Source organism: Oncorhynchus mykiss, chromosome 3 (genome assembly GCF_057628025.1).
Source record: "Oncorhynchus mykiss isolate SJ-2025 chromosome 3, ASM5762802v1, whole genome shotgun sequence".
In the NCBI taxonomy this organism is placed as follows: domain Eukaryota; kingdom Metazoa; phylum Chordata; class Actinopteri; order Salmoniformes; family Salmonidae; genus Oncorhynchus; species Oncorhynchus mykiss.
The window spans coordinates 24,352,501-24,370,412 of record NC_143024.1 but is presented as its reverse complement, the minus strand read 5'-3'; the positions used below and the strand labels follow the sequence as shown (position 1 = coordinate 24,370,412).

The 17,912-nt window shown below is 43.5% G+C and overlaps 1 protein-coding gene and 1 pseudogene across 4 annotated transcripts in view; both read right to left on the bottom strand.

The window, feature by feature from the left end:
• Nucleotides 1-2,570: 2,570 nt before the first annotated feature.
• Nucleotides 2,571-5,726, bottom strand: LOC110503622 (uncharacterized; annotated as a pseudogene). The gene is made up of 4 exons (XR_016494923.1): nt 5,648-5,726; nt 4,305-4,453; nt 4,117-4,204; nt 2,571-3,928 (listed from the first exon to the last, which is right to left on the bottom strand). The product of XR_016494923.1 is annotated as an uncharacterized LOC110503622 (transcript).
• A 1,558-nt stretch (nt 5,727-7,284) lies between these two features.
• LOC110509979 (multiple epidermal growth factor-like domains protein 8) overlaps nt 7,285-17,912 on the bottom strand; it is a 37,575-nt gene continuing 26,947 nt past the window's right edge. For all 3 annotated transcript variants that reach the window (XM_021591243.3, XM_021591237.3, XM_090226026.1), the window contains 3 exons: nt 17,365-17,495; nt 10,135-10,267; nt 7,285-9,942 (listed from right to left, as the gene is read on the bottom strand). In XM_021591243.3, coding sequence (XP_021446918.3) covers nt 8,446-9,942; nt 10,135-10,267; nt 17,365-17,495 — 1,761 coding nt within the window. In that variant the 3' untranslated portion in view covers nt 7,285-8,445. The remainder of the gene's footprint in view (nt 9,943-10,134; nt 10,268-17,364; nt 17,496-17,912) is intronic.

Here is a 17,912-nt window from a genome sequence, read left to right as displayed (position 1 = left end):
TTTTGCTTTGTCGTTAAGGGGTATTGTGTTTAAACTGAGGAAAAAGTATTTAATCCATTTTAGAATAAGGTTGTAACATAACAATGTGGAAAAAGTGAAGGAGTCCGAATACTTTCCCGAATGCACTGTATATACACACACAAACATACACAGAGAGAGATAAATAATACTATATGCTTGTCAGCCATGTTCAAATGTTTGGTAATGCAATAAATCACCACCAGTGCAGGGTTCTCGAGTGGCACAGCATCTCAGTGCTAGAGGCGTCACTACAGACCCTGGTTCGATCCCGGGCTGTATCACAACCAGCCGTGAGCAGGAATCCCATAGGGTGGCGCACAATTGGCCAGCGTCGTCCGGATTAGGCCGTCAATGTAAATAAAAACTTGTTCTTAACTGACGTCCCTAGTTAAATAAAGGTTTAATAAACAAAGAAAACGGCCAATGACGGCGTATGGACTGAAACAAATCATGTGGTCTCTAACTAATTAACTTAGAAACATATTTATCTAAGAATACTAGACCATTACATAAATTATTTTTCCAAATCAAGGAATACACTAAAAACACAAAGCAAAAAAAACTGAAGATCTTTCAGAATGTATTATCACCTACGGATCACCAGGACAATCAGTCATAAAACCATATTCTGTACATCAGTTTATTTTATTTGTTGTTTAAAGAGCAAATAAAAAAATACAAAAACAACTAGTGTTTAAAACCTCTTAGACTTAAGGTCCCGTTCGGGAGACCTCTGTTGTTCTGGTACAGGTTCAGACCCTCTAACGTAGGATATGAAATCTTAGACCACTTGAAGCTGGGATGTCCCTTCTACCATTTCAATTGCTCTTCCAACTCTCCAGCTCCTGACTGAACCCAACATCACAGCCACTGACATGCCTAAAATGCTTGCATCATAGTGCATCAGGAGTGGTTTCATCACAGTTGCACATTCAGAGATTGATTTATAGCCAATAATCTAAAATAATTCATAGATTTTAAACAAAAAATATTAATATGAAATGAAAGGAGAGTTCCTAATGAGTTCATGAAGCCAATGTAGAGCTCTGTGAGACGTTCACAGCAATGGGGGCAAACATTGACAGTAAACATACAAATATGTCATTTAAAGTTATAAGGAACATGAAATCTTTGTCATTTTATAATTTATTTATGCTATATTCAGAAAGCAAGTCATTTCAAGCCTTATTCATACAATTCTGTTGAATAGGAAATACAATGAAACTTTATGCATCATATTTGTACTGTGTACTTGAGCTTGTGTCCTCAAAGTGACCATCTCAGTAATTTAACTTTTTTTTTTTTTTTACCAGAAAAGTTAGATAAAACTCCTTCTTTGAGTATACAGCATTACTAGTTATTGTTCATGGCCCTCATGATAATTACTTTTGGGAATTATGTAGATACAATTTTACTGGTTAAAAACAAATAACCATAAAACAAAAGTAACAACCTAATATACACTGAGCTCCAAAAGTATTGGGACAGTGAATTTTTGTTTTGTTCCTTTGGCTCTGTACCTCCAACACTTTGGATTTTAAATGATACAATGACTATGAGGTTAAAGTGCAGACTGTCAGCTTTCATTTTTGAGTATTTTTATCCATATGAACTGTTTAGAAATTACACCACTTTTTGAACATAGTCCCTCAATTTTAGGGGAGCAAAAGTATTGGGACAAATTCACTTGTGTAGTGAAGTAGTCGAAAGTTTAGTATTTGGTCCCATATTCCTAGGGACCAAATGATTACATCAAGATAGTAAAGTAACAAACTTGTTGGATGCTACCATGATAACTTTCTCACTCGATATTCACAATGTATTCAGGACTATTAGTTAAGAGTACAGACACACACATATTATACCCCATGCTAACCTCTTACCATTACAATAACATGGGAGCTTAAGATATTGTCAGGGGGTATGATATTTATGCCTTTAACTTTCTCACTCATTAATCACGATTCATTCAGGATCATCCGTAATCATGGTAGCCACTAATATAGAAGAAAACATTCTGTTCTTATTTTTAATAAAAGTGACAATACATGATTTACCATTCATTTCTATTGGGCACAAAATACTCTGAAACACACCCAAACAAACAGCAAATGCATTCAGTCACAAGCTTGATGTAAGCATTGCAAGCTAGGAATATGGGACAAAATAATTTAACGTTTCCCTTAAAACGAGCAGGGAATATGTACAAAAAGTGCTGTTCTTTCTAAACGGTTCACCTGATATGGATGAAAATACCCCCAAATTAAAGCTGACAGTCTGCACTATAACCTCAGTCATTGTATCACTTCAAATCCTAAGTGATGAAGTACAGAGCCAAAACATGTCACTGTCCCAATACATGGAGCTCAATGGGTGACCCAACTGGAGGACTGCTAAACCATTGTGGCGTTATCATAAACAGGGGAGCAACATTTCGTTAGCATTTGTGGTCACACATCCATCCCTGACAAGAGATCGGACTCCACTCCTATTAATTCATAAGAGTAACAGCTTCATAAAATGTGTTATGTTAAAAACATAGATCATTATCATTTAGGTTTATGACATCTAAGCAGGTATTTGGAGAGGTGGGACTTGCGAGCAAAGCTGATAAAGCAGAGGGGACAGGAATAACGTTTCCCATTGTGGATTTTCGGTGAGTGTGGGTCCTCATGTGCAGGGTCAGAGAACCTGAACAGATAAAACGGCTGTGGCATTCAGAACATTCAAATGGCCTCTCCCCAGTGTGGTGGCGCTTGTGTTTAGCCAGATCTCCAGACTGAGTGAAGCTTTTACCGCACTCTGTACAGGTGTATGGTTTCTCACCTGTGTGAGTGCGCTGGTGGTTCTTCAGGTGGTCGAGTCCGGCAAATTGCTTGTCACAATGGTAAGGCCTCTCACCGGTGTGTGAGCGCAGGTGTATGTTCAGCACCCCAATCCTTATGAACTTCTGCCCACAAACCCCACAATGGTAGTTTTTCTGGTTATTGTGGATATTCACGTGTGTGTTCAGATAACATTTGTCAGCAGTCTTTACCACACACAGTACATTTGAAAGGTCTCTCCCCTGAGTGTGTGCGCAGGTGAAGCTTCAGACTTCAGGAAAACTGCCTGTCGCATTGGAAGCAAGAGTACTTCCTCTCACCAGCGTGAACAGTCATGTGCTTCCTGAGGAGCGACTTCTGTTTGAAATCCTTCCCTCAGTCCTGGCATTTGAATGGCTTGACCCCATTGTGTATTAACAAGTGATAACGGTAAGCGCTGGTATCTGAGAAGCACTTGCCGCACTCCTTGCAGACATAAGGTTTCTCACCAGTGTGGATGCGCATGTGACTGTTCAGGCTTGTAAGAGTAGTGACGATCTTGCCACAATCTAAGCATTGGAAGCCGACTTCCAAACAGATCACCTGTTTAGTGTCCTTAGGTCTAGAACCCTCTGGTTCGTGACACCGGTAAGGCCCCAGGCTCCAGAAATTCTCAAAGCTCTTCTCACAGTCCGCGTAACTGATGTGTCCATCGGTGAGAACAATGGATATGTTGTGCAAACTCTTGCAGTGCTTCAGCAGGCTGCCCAGATACTTGAATCTGCGGGAACACTGTGGGCAGGTGTGGAATTTCTCCTGAACCCTGTGGGGACGGCCAGTTCTCCGGGGAGGGGCAGGTTTCTGGGGACGGGCAGAGGGGTGGGCCTGGCGGGTATGAATGTCTAGCTGTCGTGGTGTATGGAACATGCAGCTACAGTGGAGACAGCTGTGTGTGGGGCCGTACACTCTTTTACTCTTTGAGACTTGGCTTTTCAACATGGCCAGGTACTGCTTCTGGTGTTTGTTCTTGATGTGATTCTCTAGGAAATAACAATCAGTAAAGGAGATGGTGCAGTGTGGACAAGGAAAGAACTGAGGAGAACCTGAGAGTGAGGGATAGAAGAGATGGGTATGATAAGAGGAGGGAAAAGGGGAGACCATAATGGTAAATGTAATTTTCCTCAATCAATAGTCCTTGCCGATATTAATATGAATGTTCCAGTAACCATCACCCATTTAAACTGCACTGTTGGGAGTAGACTGTTGTAGTATGTTAAACAGTATGTCCTGCCTCCATGGTTGTCTTCATCCTTCCTGACATCTGTCACCTCCTTCACCAAACACACTTTAATGTCTCTCAGAAGTGTCTTAACCACCACCTTATGGATCAGAAAGATACAGAAACTACAAGTATGCATTAACAATCTTAATGATCTTACCACAATACTAGGAACATTAGAAAACACTAATCCTACTTACCTCAGCCAACCTGGTTAGCACTACCACAGGATCCTTGTGGAGTGTACTAGAATCTGAATGATGATTTGAACTGGTGCTCTTTGAGAGTGCTTGGGTACAATCTGGTTCATCTCTGCAGGTGGAGTCATCACCTGACTGTGGGTCATGTTCAGTTTATGTTATACCCAGGTTTCCATGGTGTTTAGTCCCCTTGATTTTTTTGTGCAGTGGCGTAGTTTTTGAACGTTGTTTGATCTTCATCTTGTTGACTAAAATGCCTCTAATATCCTCTTTACTGGCATTCTGAGTGAAAAAAGAAGCAGAGTCTCAGTGAGCATCAGCCTTACCAAGATGAGCTAGACTAGGGCAGGGACCATAAGGAAAACTCTTCTCAAGGCACTTCAATATTTTAGTCACTTTTTCGTAGCAGGTTAGGAGACTGGTTAAGGTTAGGAAAATGCTCTCTTTACCGGCTACGAAAATCACTTTCTTTTCATGGCACTTTGATACAGTGTATCCCAGGACCATTACAGCCTATACACCCAACACTGCAGACTTAGGCTGCTAGGCAATGATGATAACACACAATTATGGATAATTAGCCAAAAGTGGAATCATTCAACTAACAAGGCTAGTAGTCTTAAATTACCATAAATTAATGTCCCAGGCATTTATTTTATTAAATCACTCTACATAATAGGCCATTATTAGAGACAGGCTTCTATTTGAGCAAGTAATCTACACTGAACAAAAAAAAATGCAAAAGTGTTGGTCCTATGTTTCATGAGCTGAAATAATAGATCAAATTTTCCATATGTACAAAAAGATTCTCAAAAAAAGGTTGCACAAATTTGTTTTACATCCCTGTTAGTGAGCATTTCTCCGTTGCCAAGATAACCCATCCACCTGACAGGTGTAGCACATCAGGAAGCTGATTAAACAGCATGAATATATTTACATTTTAGTAATTTAGCAGACACTCTTATCCCATAGTTTATTTCTCCGTGGGAATTGAGCCCACAACCCTGGTGTTGAAAGCACCCTGCTCAACCAACTGAGACACACGGACCATACACATCATTACACAGTTGCACCTTGAGCTGGGGACAATAAAAGGCCACTAAAAGGTGTGTCATACAATAATGCCACAGGTGTCTCAAGTTGAGGGAGCTTGCAATTGGCATGCTGACTGCAGGAATGTTAATTTAATCTGCCTCAAACATCCAACCAGTCTCACAACCGCAGACCATGTGTAACCACACCAGCCCAGAACATCCACATCCAGCTGCGGGATTGTCTGAGACAAGCTACTGGACAGCTGATGAAACTATGGGTTTGCGCAACCAAAGAAATTCTAAACAAACTGTCAGAAACCGTCTCAGGGAAGTGCATCTGCTTGCTTGTCGTCCTCATCAGGGTCTCGACCTGACCGCAGTTGGGCATCGTAACTGACTTCTGTGGGCAAATGCTCACCTTCGATGGCTACTGGCACGCTGGATAAGTGTGCTTGTGTCAACATGCCCCATGGTGGCGGTGGGGTTATGGTATGGACAGGCATAAACTACAGACAACGAACATAATTGCATTTTATCAATGGCAATTTGAATGCACAAGGATACCGTGACGAAATCCTGAGGCCCATTGTCGTGCCACTGTCATGTTTCCGCACAGCCCCACGACGTAAGGATCGGTACACAATTCCTAGAAGCTGAAAATGTCCCAGTTCTTCCATAGCCTGCATATGCACTAGATATGTCACCAATTGAGCATGTTTGGAATGCTCTGGATCGTTGTGCACGACAGGGTGTTCCAGTTTCCGCCAAGATCCAGCAACTTCGCACAGACATTGAAGAGGAGTGGGACAACATTCCACAGGCCACAATCAACAGCCAGATCAACTCTATATGAAAATGTCACACTGCATGATGCCAATGGTGGTCACACCAAATACAGACTGGTTTTCTGATCCACGACCTTACCTTTTTCTTTTGTATGTATATGTGAACAGACAATTCTGTATTCCCAGTCATGTGAAATTCATAGATTAGGGCCCAATGAATTTATTTCAAATGACTGATTTCCTTAACTCAGTAAAATCTTTGAAAATGTGGTATTTTCTTAATGCACACAGCTTTGCATAGTTGTTTAATTGTAGAATTTTTATACATTTCTTCATTTCCTGAACTAGTGTTATCACTTACACACTAACATTTTAGTCTTAATATGCCTCTTAAAATGTTTAAAATTCTTCGACAAATAATTATTTGAAAATACATTTTCGGCGATTATTACTTTCGTAACTAGCAGTTTCTTACTGGCGATAAAAACAAGTCAATACTGAATAATTTAAACGTACCAAATCAAACATTAAACTAAGTAAAACAATTCATTTTAACCACTTAAACTAATTTAGACCTGACACGTGGACGCTCTGGCCGAGGAGTAGGGTTGATCCGACCCTTCTGAACTCACAACGGCAGTCAAACACCCAAGCTAATTGCCTAAAGTTAGCTAGCTTGCTAGTTACTTCCAGACATAAATGAGAGAACACTGCACTCTGACCATTTCACTTGACCTAACAGAGCTGGTTAGGCGGTTTTCATGTTATCCAGAGCGTTGGCGACTGTAACTGTGCCGCTGGAAACAATTTAATTAAATGTTTTTGCTGATGTTTACCGACACAACGGGTGTTGAGCGTTCGTAAATGCATCAGTTATTCTGCGCTCTGGCACACACACCGCTCGCCTCGCAAAATACATGTACACATACATGTTGTTCAATCATTGCACCCGATAGCCAGAGCGAATTTACGAACGCCTATAGTTTTGTTGATTGATCGAATTCCCGATCTGAACAAGGCGCTGTTCCTAGGCCGTGATTGCAAATACGAATTTGTTCTTAACGGACTTGCCTAGTTAAATAATAAAAGATAATATAACTAGTCTATCTCAACTGTCGCCTCCCTTCCACTAAAAATAAAACATGCACAAGAAGAGGTGTGTCATATTTCTTGCACTTTTAATATTGGCACTTACTCCTCACCAGGGCAGTGTTCCCTTAAAAAAATAACAAGAGCAAATTAAAAATGTAAAAAAAAAAACAAGTGTTAAACACATAAACAAATACAAGACAAGCACAATGTAAACAGTCTAATAATGCTTTTGACCAGACTCAAGCGTAGCTGAAGATAGTGTTACAATTTGCCTTAATTAGGTGCAATGCTACTAAACAAGAAAGCTGTTATTTGTTATAACAACCAAGTTAAATCCTTCATTTGAAACAAAATCAATTTAAACAGATATGAAATGTGTCAAAAGTGTTGCTTTGCTTAATATGTTCTCCATAAGCCTCACAATAGGAAACAATACACAACAGGATTGTTAGTTGTAGGCCTGGGAGTTCAAAGGCAGAAGAACCGGAGGCAGATGAGCAGAGAAACAAATACAACAACCGATAAAGAACTATGTAACAGGTCCTGTGAATGAACATGCACAAATATATACTTAGGGTTATGAGTTAATATCAGACACGTAGCTTAAAAGCCAGCCATATATTAAGTTACAATTAATATTACTCCTCATTACTACCATGATATAAAAAACATTGACAACAAGCATCACTTTTGAATTTTTCCCATCATGTCAATTCAATGTTGCACATCCTGGTAGACTGCACCTTCTGTCTCTTGTTTTTAATGGTAATGTTTGATTGTCACCTTTTGGGGTATAAAGCACATGTTGGTTCCAACGCCAGTAGTTATCATCCCTACATTTATTGGTCATTCCAAAAAACGACAGTGCAGTAAAAGTCTCTTGTTGTTGACTGCACTCATACCTCGATAGCGGACGCAGTCAGGATGCAACTGAATGGTTGAGCTGATATAACGTGTAGTTGTAGTGCATTTTAGAGATAGCTGGCTTGGTCACGTGAAGCGTTTGAAATATAGCGATACATAACGGAATAAAAGACCATCAATATTGAAACAGTGTAAATACAGGTATGATCTTATCAACTTCAACAGGCTCTTATATAACTTTCTCCTGTTTTGCCTTTTTCACGTTACTCCCCATCTCTCTTCTAACCTCTTAACATGTTACTAGCACCCCACCACATACCCCTCTCTCTCTTACCCACTTTATTTTTTCCTTTCTCCCCCTCTTCTCTACATAGCCATGGTGGTGAGGTGCTGATGCCCTAGCAGGCCTTTGCGCCCCCCTCCCACCCCGGGGTGTCCCCCTCCATTGCCGTGACCACAGTACTCCTGGAGATTCTGCCGTAGTGTGACCAGGGCGGACCCTAGGCAGGCGCGGTTAGGGGCCAGGATGCCCCCCGGGAGCTGGATGAGGACGGTGGCCACCCCGGCCATGCCGTCATCTGTGGGCTCCAGGGTGATGGGCCCCACCTTGAAGGTGGAGTAGGAGAAGCCCATGAGCTGGGACAAGAAGGGGTCGGAGCGGCAGAAGTGCTGGTAGCCACTGTGGGAGGACGGGTGGTGGTGGTGCGAGGCCGTGGTGTTGGCGGTGGTGGGGACATAGTGGTGGGTGTTGAGGTAATGCAGGGGCAGGTGCTGCCCACTGTTGCCCCCTCCACCCAGGGTAAGGTGGTGGTGGACGGTGGGGCCGGAGCCTGGCTCGTGTTTGTAGGAGATGGCTCCAGCTCGCCCCCTCTGGCCAACTACAATGCCCCCCAGCTTGCCTGTACGTGCATGGGCCAGGGACACGGCATTGCCCCCCACCCCTCCGCCCCCTGTGGAGGGCAGGTAGATGAGCTGGGGCTCCTCTGGCTCCAAATAGACAGTGAGCTTGGCAAAGGGCCTGGACGCCATCTTGGTCATTTCCTGGATATGACGCCTCTGCTCTCGGCGGAAGTCCATGAACTGCTTGATCTTCCAGAGGAGGACGCAGACAGAAAGGAAGAGGAAGAAGCAGGAGAAGAAAACAGAGAAGAAGACGAACAGGTCGATGTGAGCCTGGTCTTGGCGGAGGAAGAGCAGGCCCTGGGACTCGCCCCGTCTCTCCTCGGTGCCTACACCGCGCAGGGCGATGTAGAAGCGGCTGGACTTCAGGGAGTGGACCTCATGGGGGAAGGTGATGACCACGCGGTCACGAACACCTCGAACAATCAGTACCGTCTGGGGCTTCCACACCGTGATGTAGGAGATGAGCCCCTCCGTCTTGGCCTCCCGTACCTCCCTGTCCGCCCCCTGGGGCTTGGCGTGGAGCTGCAGGGGGGTGTTGGGGAGCATGGGCCCAGCCAGGCTGGATGAGGAGTTGGCATAGACCTTCAAAGGTGATGGAGGCGTCTCCTTATCCCCCCCGCCCGCCCCTCCTCGGGCCGCCGACTCGTCCTCGATCTTGATGGCGTGGATGCCTGTGTGGCGGTCCACTTCTACGATGAAGGTGTCGTGGGAGTTGGACACGTACACCTCCACCTCCCCGAAGGTCACGTCGATGGTGACCCGGATGTCCACGTTGGTGAACTTTGGCTGGGCAGCGAAGAAGACGGTGCGTCCCTTGGGCAGATTGCGGATGGTGGGGTCGTGGAAGCAATTTGTCTGAGAGGTGGGGTCGAAGCAGCACTCATTGTCCACGTTGAACTGCCGGTAGCACTGACGCCCGTTTACCGGTGTGCCATTGAAGGAGTCTTTGCACTTGGCGCACTGCGTGGAGGATTCCAGATAGGGAGAAGAAACAAGAAATACAAGTGCATGTAAGTACTGTGCTTATTGTCTGTATATGGATGTGATCTTTACAACCAGGAATATCAAGGTATCCTTATTCAGAACTCCCCCTGCTGTATCAGTATACCTGCTTGTAAACTGTGTCTAGTGCCTGCACCATCCTATCCATACCTGTGTTCTGTAGCAGTCCTTCCTGTCGCTCTGCGGGCTGCTGAGGCAGGAAGAGGTCTCTGTGTTGTTCTGACATGGGCAGCCTGTGCCATCATGTTCATTACACGTGTCCGCATGGCCATTACACTGACACCTGCAGGTGGGAGGAACAAAGAGCATTTCAGTTTTCTGTGGGATTCAGCCCTCCAAAGTGCTTTTTACAGAATCACACCTTCATCAAGAACACTCTTCTGAAGTGCACAGTTTGGAAATGGGCGCCGGAAGGAAAATGGCGGCGGAAGAAATGGCAGCAGTTTTACGGGCGCCCAACCAATTGTGCAATTAAGTGTTTTGTTATGTGTAACTTATTTTGTACATAATGTTTCTGCCACCGTATCGTACGGCAAAAAAGAGCTTCTGGATATCAGGACAGCGATCACTCACATTGGATTAGACAAAGACAGGACATACTCCGAACACCTGACAAGGCCAACATCCCAGTTATTGGAACGAGGAAGAGACGCAGGTAGAGGACACAGAGCGGGGTGCCTCGTAAGGATCCGCAGAAAGCGAGTGGGAAAGCTGCCGTTACCATCAATATTACTTGCCAACGTGCAATCATTGGACAAAAAATTATACGAGGTACGATCACAAATATCCTACCAACAGGACATCAAAAACTATAATATCTTATGTTTCACGGAATTGTGGCTGAATGATGACATGGACATTCAGCTAGCGAGATACACGCTGCACAGGCAAGATAGAACAGCACACGAGGGGGGGGGGGGTGGCGGGGGCGGTCTGTGAATATTTGTGAACAACAGCTGGTGCACGAAATCTAAGGAAGTCTCTAGATTTTGCTCCCCTGAAGTAGAGTATCTTATGATAAATTCCAGACCACACTATTTGCCAAGAGAGTTTTCAGCTCTACTTTTCGTGGCTGTTTATTTACCACCACAGACAGATGCTGGCACTAAGAACGCACTCAATGAGCTGTATAAGGAAATAAGCAAACAGGAAACCGCTCACCCAGAGGCGGCGCTCCTAGTGGCCGGCGACTTTAATGCAGGGAAACTTAAATCAGTTCCACCTAATTTCTATCAACATGTTAAATGTGCAACCAGAGGAGAAAAACAAATCTAGATCACCTGTACTCCACACACAGAGAAGCATACAAAGCTCTCCATCGCCCTCCATTTGGTAAATCCGACCACAACTCTATCCTCCTGATTCCTGCTTACAAGCAAAAATTAAAGCAGGAAGCACCACTGACTCGGTCTATAAAAAAGTGGTCAGATGAAGCAGATGCTGAACTACAGGACTGTTTTGCTATCACAGACTGGAACATGTTCCGGAATTCTTCCGATGGCATTGAGGAGTACACCACATCAGTCACTGGCTTTATCAATAAGTGCATCGAGGACGTCGTCCCCACAGTGATTGTATGTACATACCCCAACCAGAAGCCATGGATAACAGGCAATATTCGCACTGAGCTAAAGGGTAGAGCTGCCGCTTTCAAGGAGCGGGACTCTAACCCAGAAGCTTATAAGAAATCCTGCTATGCCCTCCGACGAACCATCAAATAGGCAAAGCGTCAATACAGGGCTAAGATTGAATCGTACTACACCGGCTCAGACGTTTGTCTTGTGTGGCAGGGCTGGCAAACTATTACAGACTACAAAGGGAAGCACAGCCGCGAGCTGCCCAGTGACACGAGCCTACCAGATGAGCTAAATCACTTCTATGTTTGCATTGAGGCAAGCAACACTGAGGCATGCATGACAGCATCACCTGTTCCGGACGACTGTGTGATCACGCTCTTCGTAGCCGACGTGAGTAAGACCTTTAAACAGGTCAACATACACAAGGCTGCGGGGCCAGACGGATTACCAGGACGTGTGCTCCGGGCATGTGTTGACCAACTGGCAGGTGTCTTCACTGACATTTTCAACATGTCCCTGATTGAGTCTGTAATACCAACATGTTTCAAGCAGACCACCATAGTCGTTGTGCCCAAGAGCACTAAGGTAACATGCCTAAATGACTACAGACCCGTAGCACTCAAGTCCATAGCATGAAGTGCTTTGAAAGGCTGGAAATGGCTCACATCAACACCATTATCCCAGAAACCCTAGACCCACTCCAATTTCCATACTGCCCAAACAGATCCACAGATGATGCAATCTTTATTTCACTCCACACTGCCTTTTCCAACCTGGACAAAAGGAACAACTATGTGAGAATGCTATTCATTCACTATAGCTCAGCGTTCAACACCACAGTGCCCTCAAAGCTCATCACTAAGCTAAGGATCCTGGGACTAAATACCTCCCTCTGCAAATAGATCCTGGACTTCCTGACGGGCCGCCCCCAGGTGGTGAGGGTAGGTAGCAACACATCTGCCATGCTGATCCTCAACACTGGAGCCCCCCAGGGGTGCGTGATCAGTCCCCTCCTGTACTCCCTGTTTACCCACGACTGCGTGGCCAGGCACGACTCCAACACCATCATTACGTTTGCAGACAACACAACAGCGGTAGGCCTGATCACCGACAAGAGACAACCTATGAGATCCCTATGAGACAGCCTATAGGGAGGAGGTCAGAGACCTGGCCGGGTGGTGCCAGAATAACAACCTATCCTTCCATGTAACCAAGACTAAGGAGATGATTGTGGACTACAGGAAAAGGAAGACCGAGCACGCCCCCATTCTCATCGACGGGGCTGTAGTGGAGCAGGTTGAGAGCTTCAAGTTCCTTGGTGTCCACAACACCAACAAACTAAAATGGTCCAAACTAGAGGTCGAGCGATTAATTAGGGCCGATTTCAAGTTTATAACAATCGGTAATCGGCATTTTTGGACACCGATTATGGCCGATTACATTGCACTCCATGAGGAGACTGCGTGGCAGGCTGACTACCTGTTAAGCGAGTGCAGCAAGGAGCCACGGTAAGTTGCTAGCTAGCATTAAACCTATCTTATAAAAAACAATCAATCAATCTTAACATAATCACTAGTTAAACTAGTAATATCATCAACCATGTGTGGTTAACTAGCTTGACCTGCGTTGCATATAAATCGATGTGGTGCTTGTTCATTTATCATCAAATCACAGCCTACGTCGCCAAATGGGTGACGATTTAACAAGCGCATTCGCGAAAAAAGCAATGACCTAAGGCTCGTATTTCTGTGTGTTATTATATTATAATTAAATCTATGATTTGATATTTGATAGAGCAGTCTGACTGAGCGGTGGTAGGCAGGAGCAGGCTTTAAGCATTCATTCAAACAGCACTTTCCTGCATTTGCCAGCAGCTCTTCGCTGTGCTTCAAGCATTGCTCTGTTTATGACTTCAAGTCTATCAACTCCCGAGATTAGGCTGGCAATACCATAGTGCCTATAAGAACATCCAATAGTCAAAGGTATATGAAATACAAATGGTATAGAGCGAAATAGTCCTATAATAACGACAGCCTAAAACTTCTTACCTGGGAATATTGAAGATTCATGTTAAAAGGAACCACCAGCTTTCATATGTTCTCATGTTCTGAGCAAGGAACATAAACGTTAGCTTTTTTACATGGCACATATTGCACTTTTACTTTCTTCTCCAACACTTTGTTTTTGCCTGTTTTAAACCAAATTGAACATGTTTCATTATTTATTTGAGACTAAATAGATTTTATTGATGTATTATATTAAGTTAAAATAAAAGTGTTCATTCAGTATTGTTGTAATTGTCATTATTACAAATATATATAAAAAACACAGAATAAATAACATTTAAATCGGCATCGGCTTTTTTGGTCCTCCAATTATCGGTATCGGCATTGAAAAATCATAGTCGGTCGACCTCTAGTCCAAACACACCAAGACAATCGTGAAGAGGGCACGACAAAGCCTATTCGCCCTCAGGAAACTAAAAAGATTTGTCATGGGTCCTGAAATCCTCAAAAGGTTCTACAGCTTCAACATCGAGAGCATCCTGATTGGTTGCATCACTGCCTGGTAATGCAACTGCTCGGCCTCCGACCGCAAGGTACTACAGAGGGTAGTGCGTACGGTCCAGTGCATCACTGGGGCTAAGCTGCCTGCCGTCCAGGACCTCTACAGCAGGCGGTATCAGAGGAAGGCCCTAAAAATTGTCAAAGACCCCAGCCATAGACACACTGTTCTCTCTACTACTGTAAGGCAAGCTGTACCAGAGTGCCAAGTCTAGGACCAAAAGACTTCCCAACAGTTTTTACCCCCAAGCCATAAGACTCCTGAAAAGGTAATCAAATGGCTACCTGGACTATTTGCATATTGTGCCCCTCCCCAGCCCCTCTTTTACGCTGCTGCTATCATATATGCATAGTCACTTTAACTATACATTCATGTACATACTACCTCAAATCAGTCCGACTAACTGGTGCCCCCGCACATTGGCTACCCGGACTATCTGATTTGTGTCCCACCACCCGCCAACCCGTCTTTTGCGCTACTGCTACTCTCCGTTTATCATATATGCATAGTCACTTTAACCATACCTACATGTACAGTGGGGCAAAAAAGTATTTAGTCAGCCACCAATTGTGCAAGTTCTCCCACTTAAAAAGATGAGAGGCCTGTAATTTTCATCATAGGTACACTTCAAATATGACAGACAAAATGAGAAAAAAAAATCCAGAAAAATTCATTGTAGGATTTTTAATGAATTTATTTGCAAATTATGGTGGAAAATAAGTATTTGGTCACCTACAAACAAGCAAGATTTCTGTCTCTCACAGACCTGTAACCTCTTCTTTAAGAGGCTCCTCTGTCCTCCACTTGTTACCTGTATGAATGGTACCTGTTTGAACTTGTTATCAGTATAAAAGACACCTGTCCACAACCTCAAACAGTCACTCTCAAATCTCCACTATGGCCAAGACCAAAGAGCTGTCAAAAGACACCAGAAACAAAATTGTAGACCTGCACCAGGCTGGGAAGACTGAATCTGCAATACGTAAGCAGCTTGATTTGAAGAAATCAACTGTGGGAGCAATTATTAGGAAATGGAAGACATACAAGACCACTGATAATCTCCCTCGATCTGGGGCTCCACGCAAGATCTCACCCCGTGGGGTCAAAATGATCACAAGCAAAAATCCCAGAACCACACGGGGGGGGACATAGTGAATGACCTGCAGAGAGCTGGGACCAGCCAGTACATGTCCAGGCCCGTCTGAAGTTTGCTAGAGAGCATTTGGATGATCCAGAAGAAGATTGGGAGAATGTCATATGCTCAGATGAAACCAAAATATAACTTTTTGGTAAAAACTCAAATCGTCGTGTTTGGAGGACAAAGAATGCTGAGTTGCATCCAAAGAACACCATACCTACTGTGAAGCATGGGGGTGGAAACATCATGCTTTGGGGCTGTTTTTCTGCAAAGGGACCAGAACGACTGATCCGTGTAAAGGAAAGAAGGAATGGGGCCATGTATCGTGCATCCATCAGCAAGGGCATTGAAGATGAAACGTGGCTGGGTCTTTCAGCATGACAATGATCCCAAACACACCGCCCAGGCAACGAAGGAGTGGCTTCGTAAGAAGCATTTCAAGGTCCTGGAGTGGCCTAGCCAGTCTCCAGATCTCAACCCCATAGAAAATCTTTGGAGGGAGTTGAAAGTCCGTGTTGCCCAGCAACAGCCCCAAAACATCACTGCTCTAGAGGAGAACTGCATGGAGGAATGGGCCAAAATACCAGCAACAGTGTGTGAAAACCTTGTGAAGACTTACAGAAAACGTTTAACCTCTGTCATTGCCAACAAAGGGTATATAACAAAGTATTGAGATAAACTTTTGTTATTGACAAATACTTATTTTCCACCATAATTTGCAAAAAAATTCATTAAAAAACCTAATGTGATTTTCTGGATTTTTTCTTCTCATTTTGTCTGTCATAGTTGAAGAGTACCTATGATGAAAATTACAGGCCTCATCTTTTTAAGTGGGAGAACTTGCACAATTGGTGGCTGACTAAATACTTTTTTGCCCCACTGTACATACTACCTCAATCAGCCCGACTAACTGATTTTATGAAAATAAAACCTAACATAACTCAAACGGAAAGCATTTGCATTTCTGCGCATATAGCCTTGCTGCTATTATAGCCTTGCTACTATTATTTTTCATTTTTTTTTACCGTTGTTTTTATTTCTTCACTTATCTATTGTTCACCTAATACCTTTTTTTACTTAGAAATTGCATTGTTGTTTAGAGCCTGTAAGTAAGCATTTCACTGTAATACCTGTGGTATTCGGTGCATGTGACAAATAAACTGATTTGATTCGGATGGGTGTGAACACCAAAATATGGCTCCATTACCCTTTCATCCATTAAGCAGTGGTGTAAAGTACTGAAGTACTACTTAAGTATTTTTTTGTGGCATCTGTATTTTTCTTTACTATTTATATTTTTGACAACTTTTACATTCCTAAAGAAAATGTACTTTTACACCTTACATTTTCCCCGACACTCAAAAGTACTTGTTACATTTTGAATGCTTAGCAGTACACAAAAATGGTCAAATTTCGCACACTAAACAGAGAACATCTCTGGTCATCCCTACTGCCTCTGATCGGACAGACTCACTATACAGATAACATCTCTGGTCATCCCTACTGCCTCTGATCGGACAGACTCACTAAACAGAGAACATCTCTGATCATCCCTACTGCCTCTGATCGGACAGACTCACTAAACAGAGAACATCTCTGGTCATCCCTACTGCCTCTGATCGGACAGACTCACTAAACAGAACATCTCTGGTCATCCCTACTGCCTCTGATCGGACAGACTCACTAAACAGAACATCTCTGGTCATCCCTACTGCCTCTGATCGGACAGACTCACTAAACACAAATGCTTTTTTAAATGATGTCAGTGTGTGAGTGTGAACCTGGCTATCCGTAAATAAAAGAAAAAAAGAAAATTGTGCCACCTGGTTTGCTTAATATAAGAAATGTTAACTTATTCATACTTTTGATAATCAAGTATATTTTAGCAACTACATTTACTGTTGATACTCAAGTATATTTAAAACCAAATACTTTTACTCGAGTAGTATTTTACTGGGCGACTTTCACTTTTACTCGAGTCATTTTCTATTAAGATATCTATACTTTTACTCAAGTATGAGATTTTAGTACTTTTTCCACCACTGATTACAAGTGAATTAGATGTGGCTAGAGGTTAATTTGAAAGGAATCACTACTCACTTGTCACAGTTCCCCTGCAATAGGAAGTAGCCGCTGAGGCAGCTCTCACACTTGTCCCCCACGCTGTTGTTCTGGCAGCTCACACAAACCGCTGAGTCCTCTGTAGGACCCTCCGACACCCACTGAACAATCTGATAAAGGAGAGGGAGTTCAACAAGAGAATTGCAGTTAAATTACATCCAAGGTGGTATACCCGTTCCTATACAGTGAGTTTCTAGCTTGCACATAAATCTCTTACTTTTATTTCTTATCCGTATTTTTTTTAAACTGCATTGTTGTTTAGGGGCTCGTAAGTAAGCATTTCACTGTAAGGTCCTGTTGTATTCGGCACTGTTACGGATACAGGTATCCTGTGTGTGTATCCTGTGTGTGTGTGTGTGTGTGTGTTTCTTTTCTCTCCTTCTCCCCTCACAGGTGAAAATCATTACTCCCCAATCAGTCAACAATCAACCCATCAATCAGAAGACACACCTCCTCCTGTTTCCTACCCAATCACAGTTCCTTTCCCTTGGTTTAAAAACCCCATCAGTTGTTTGCTCTAGAGCTCA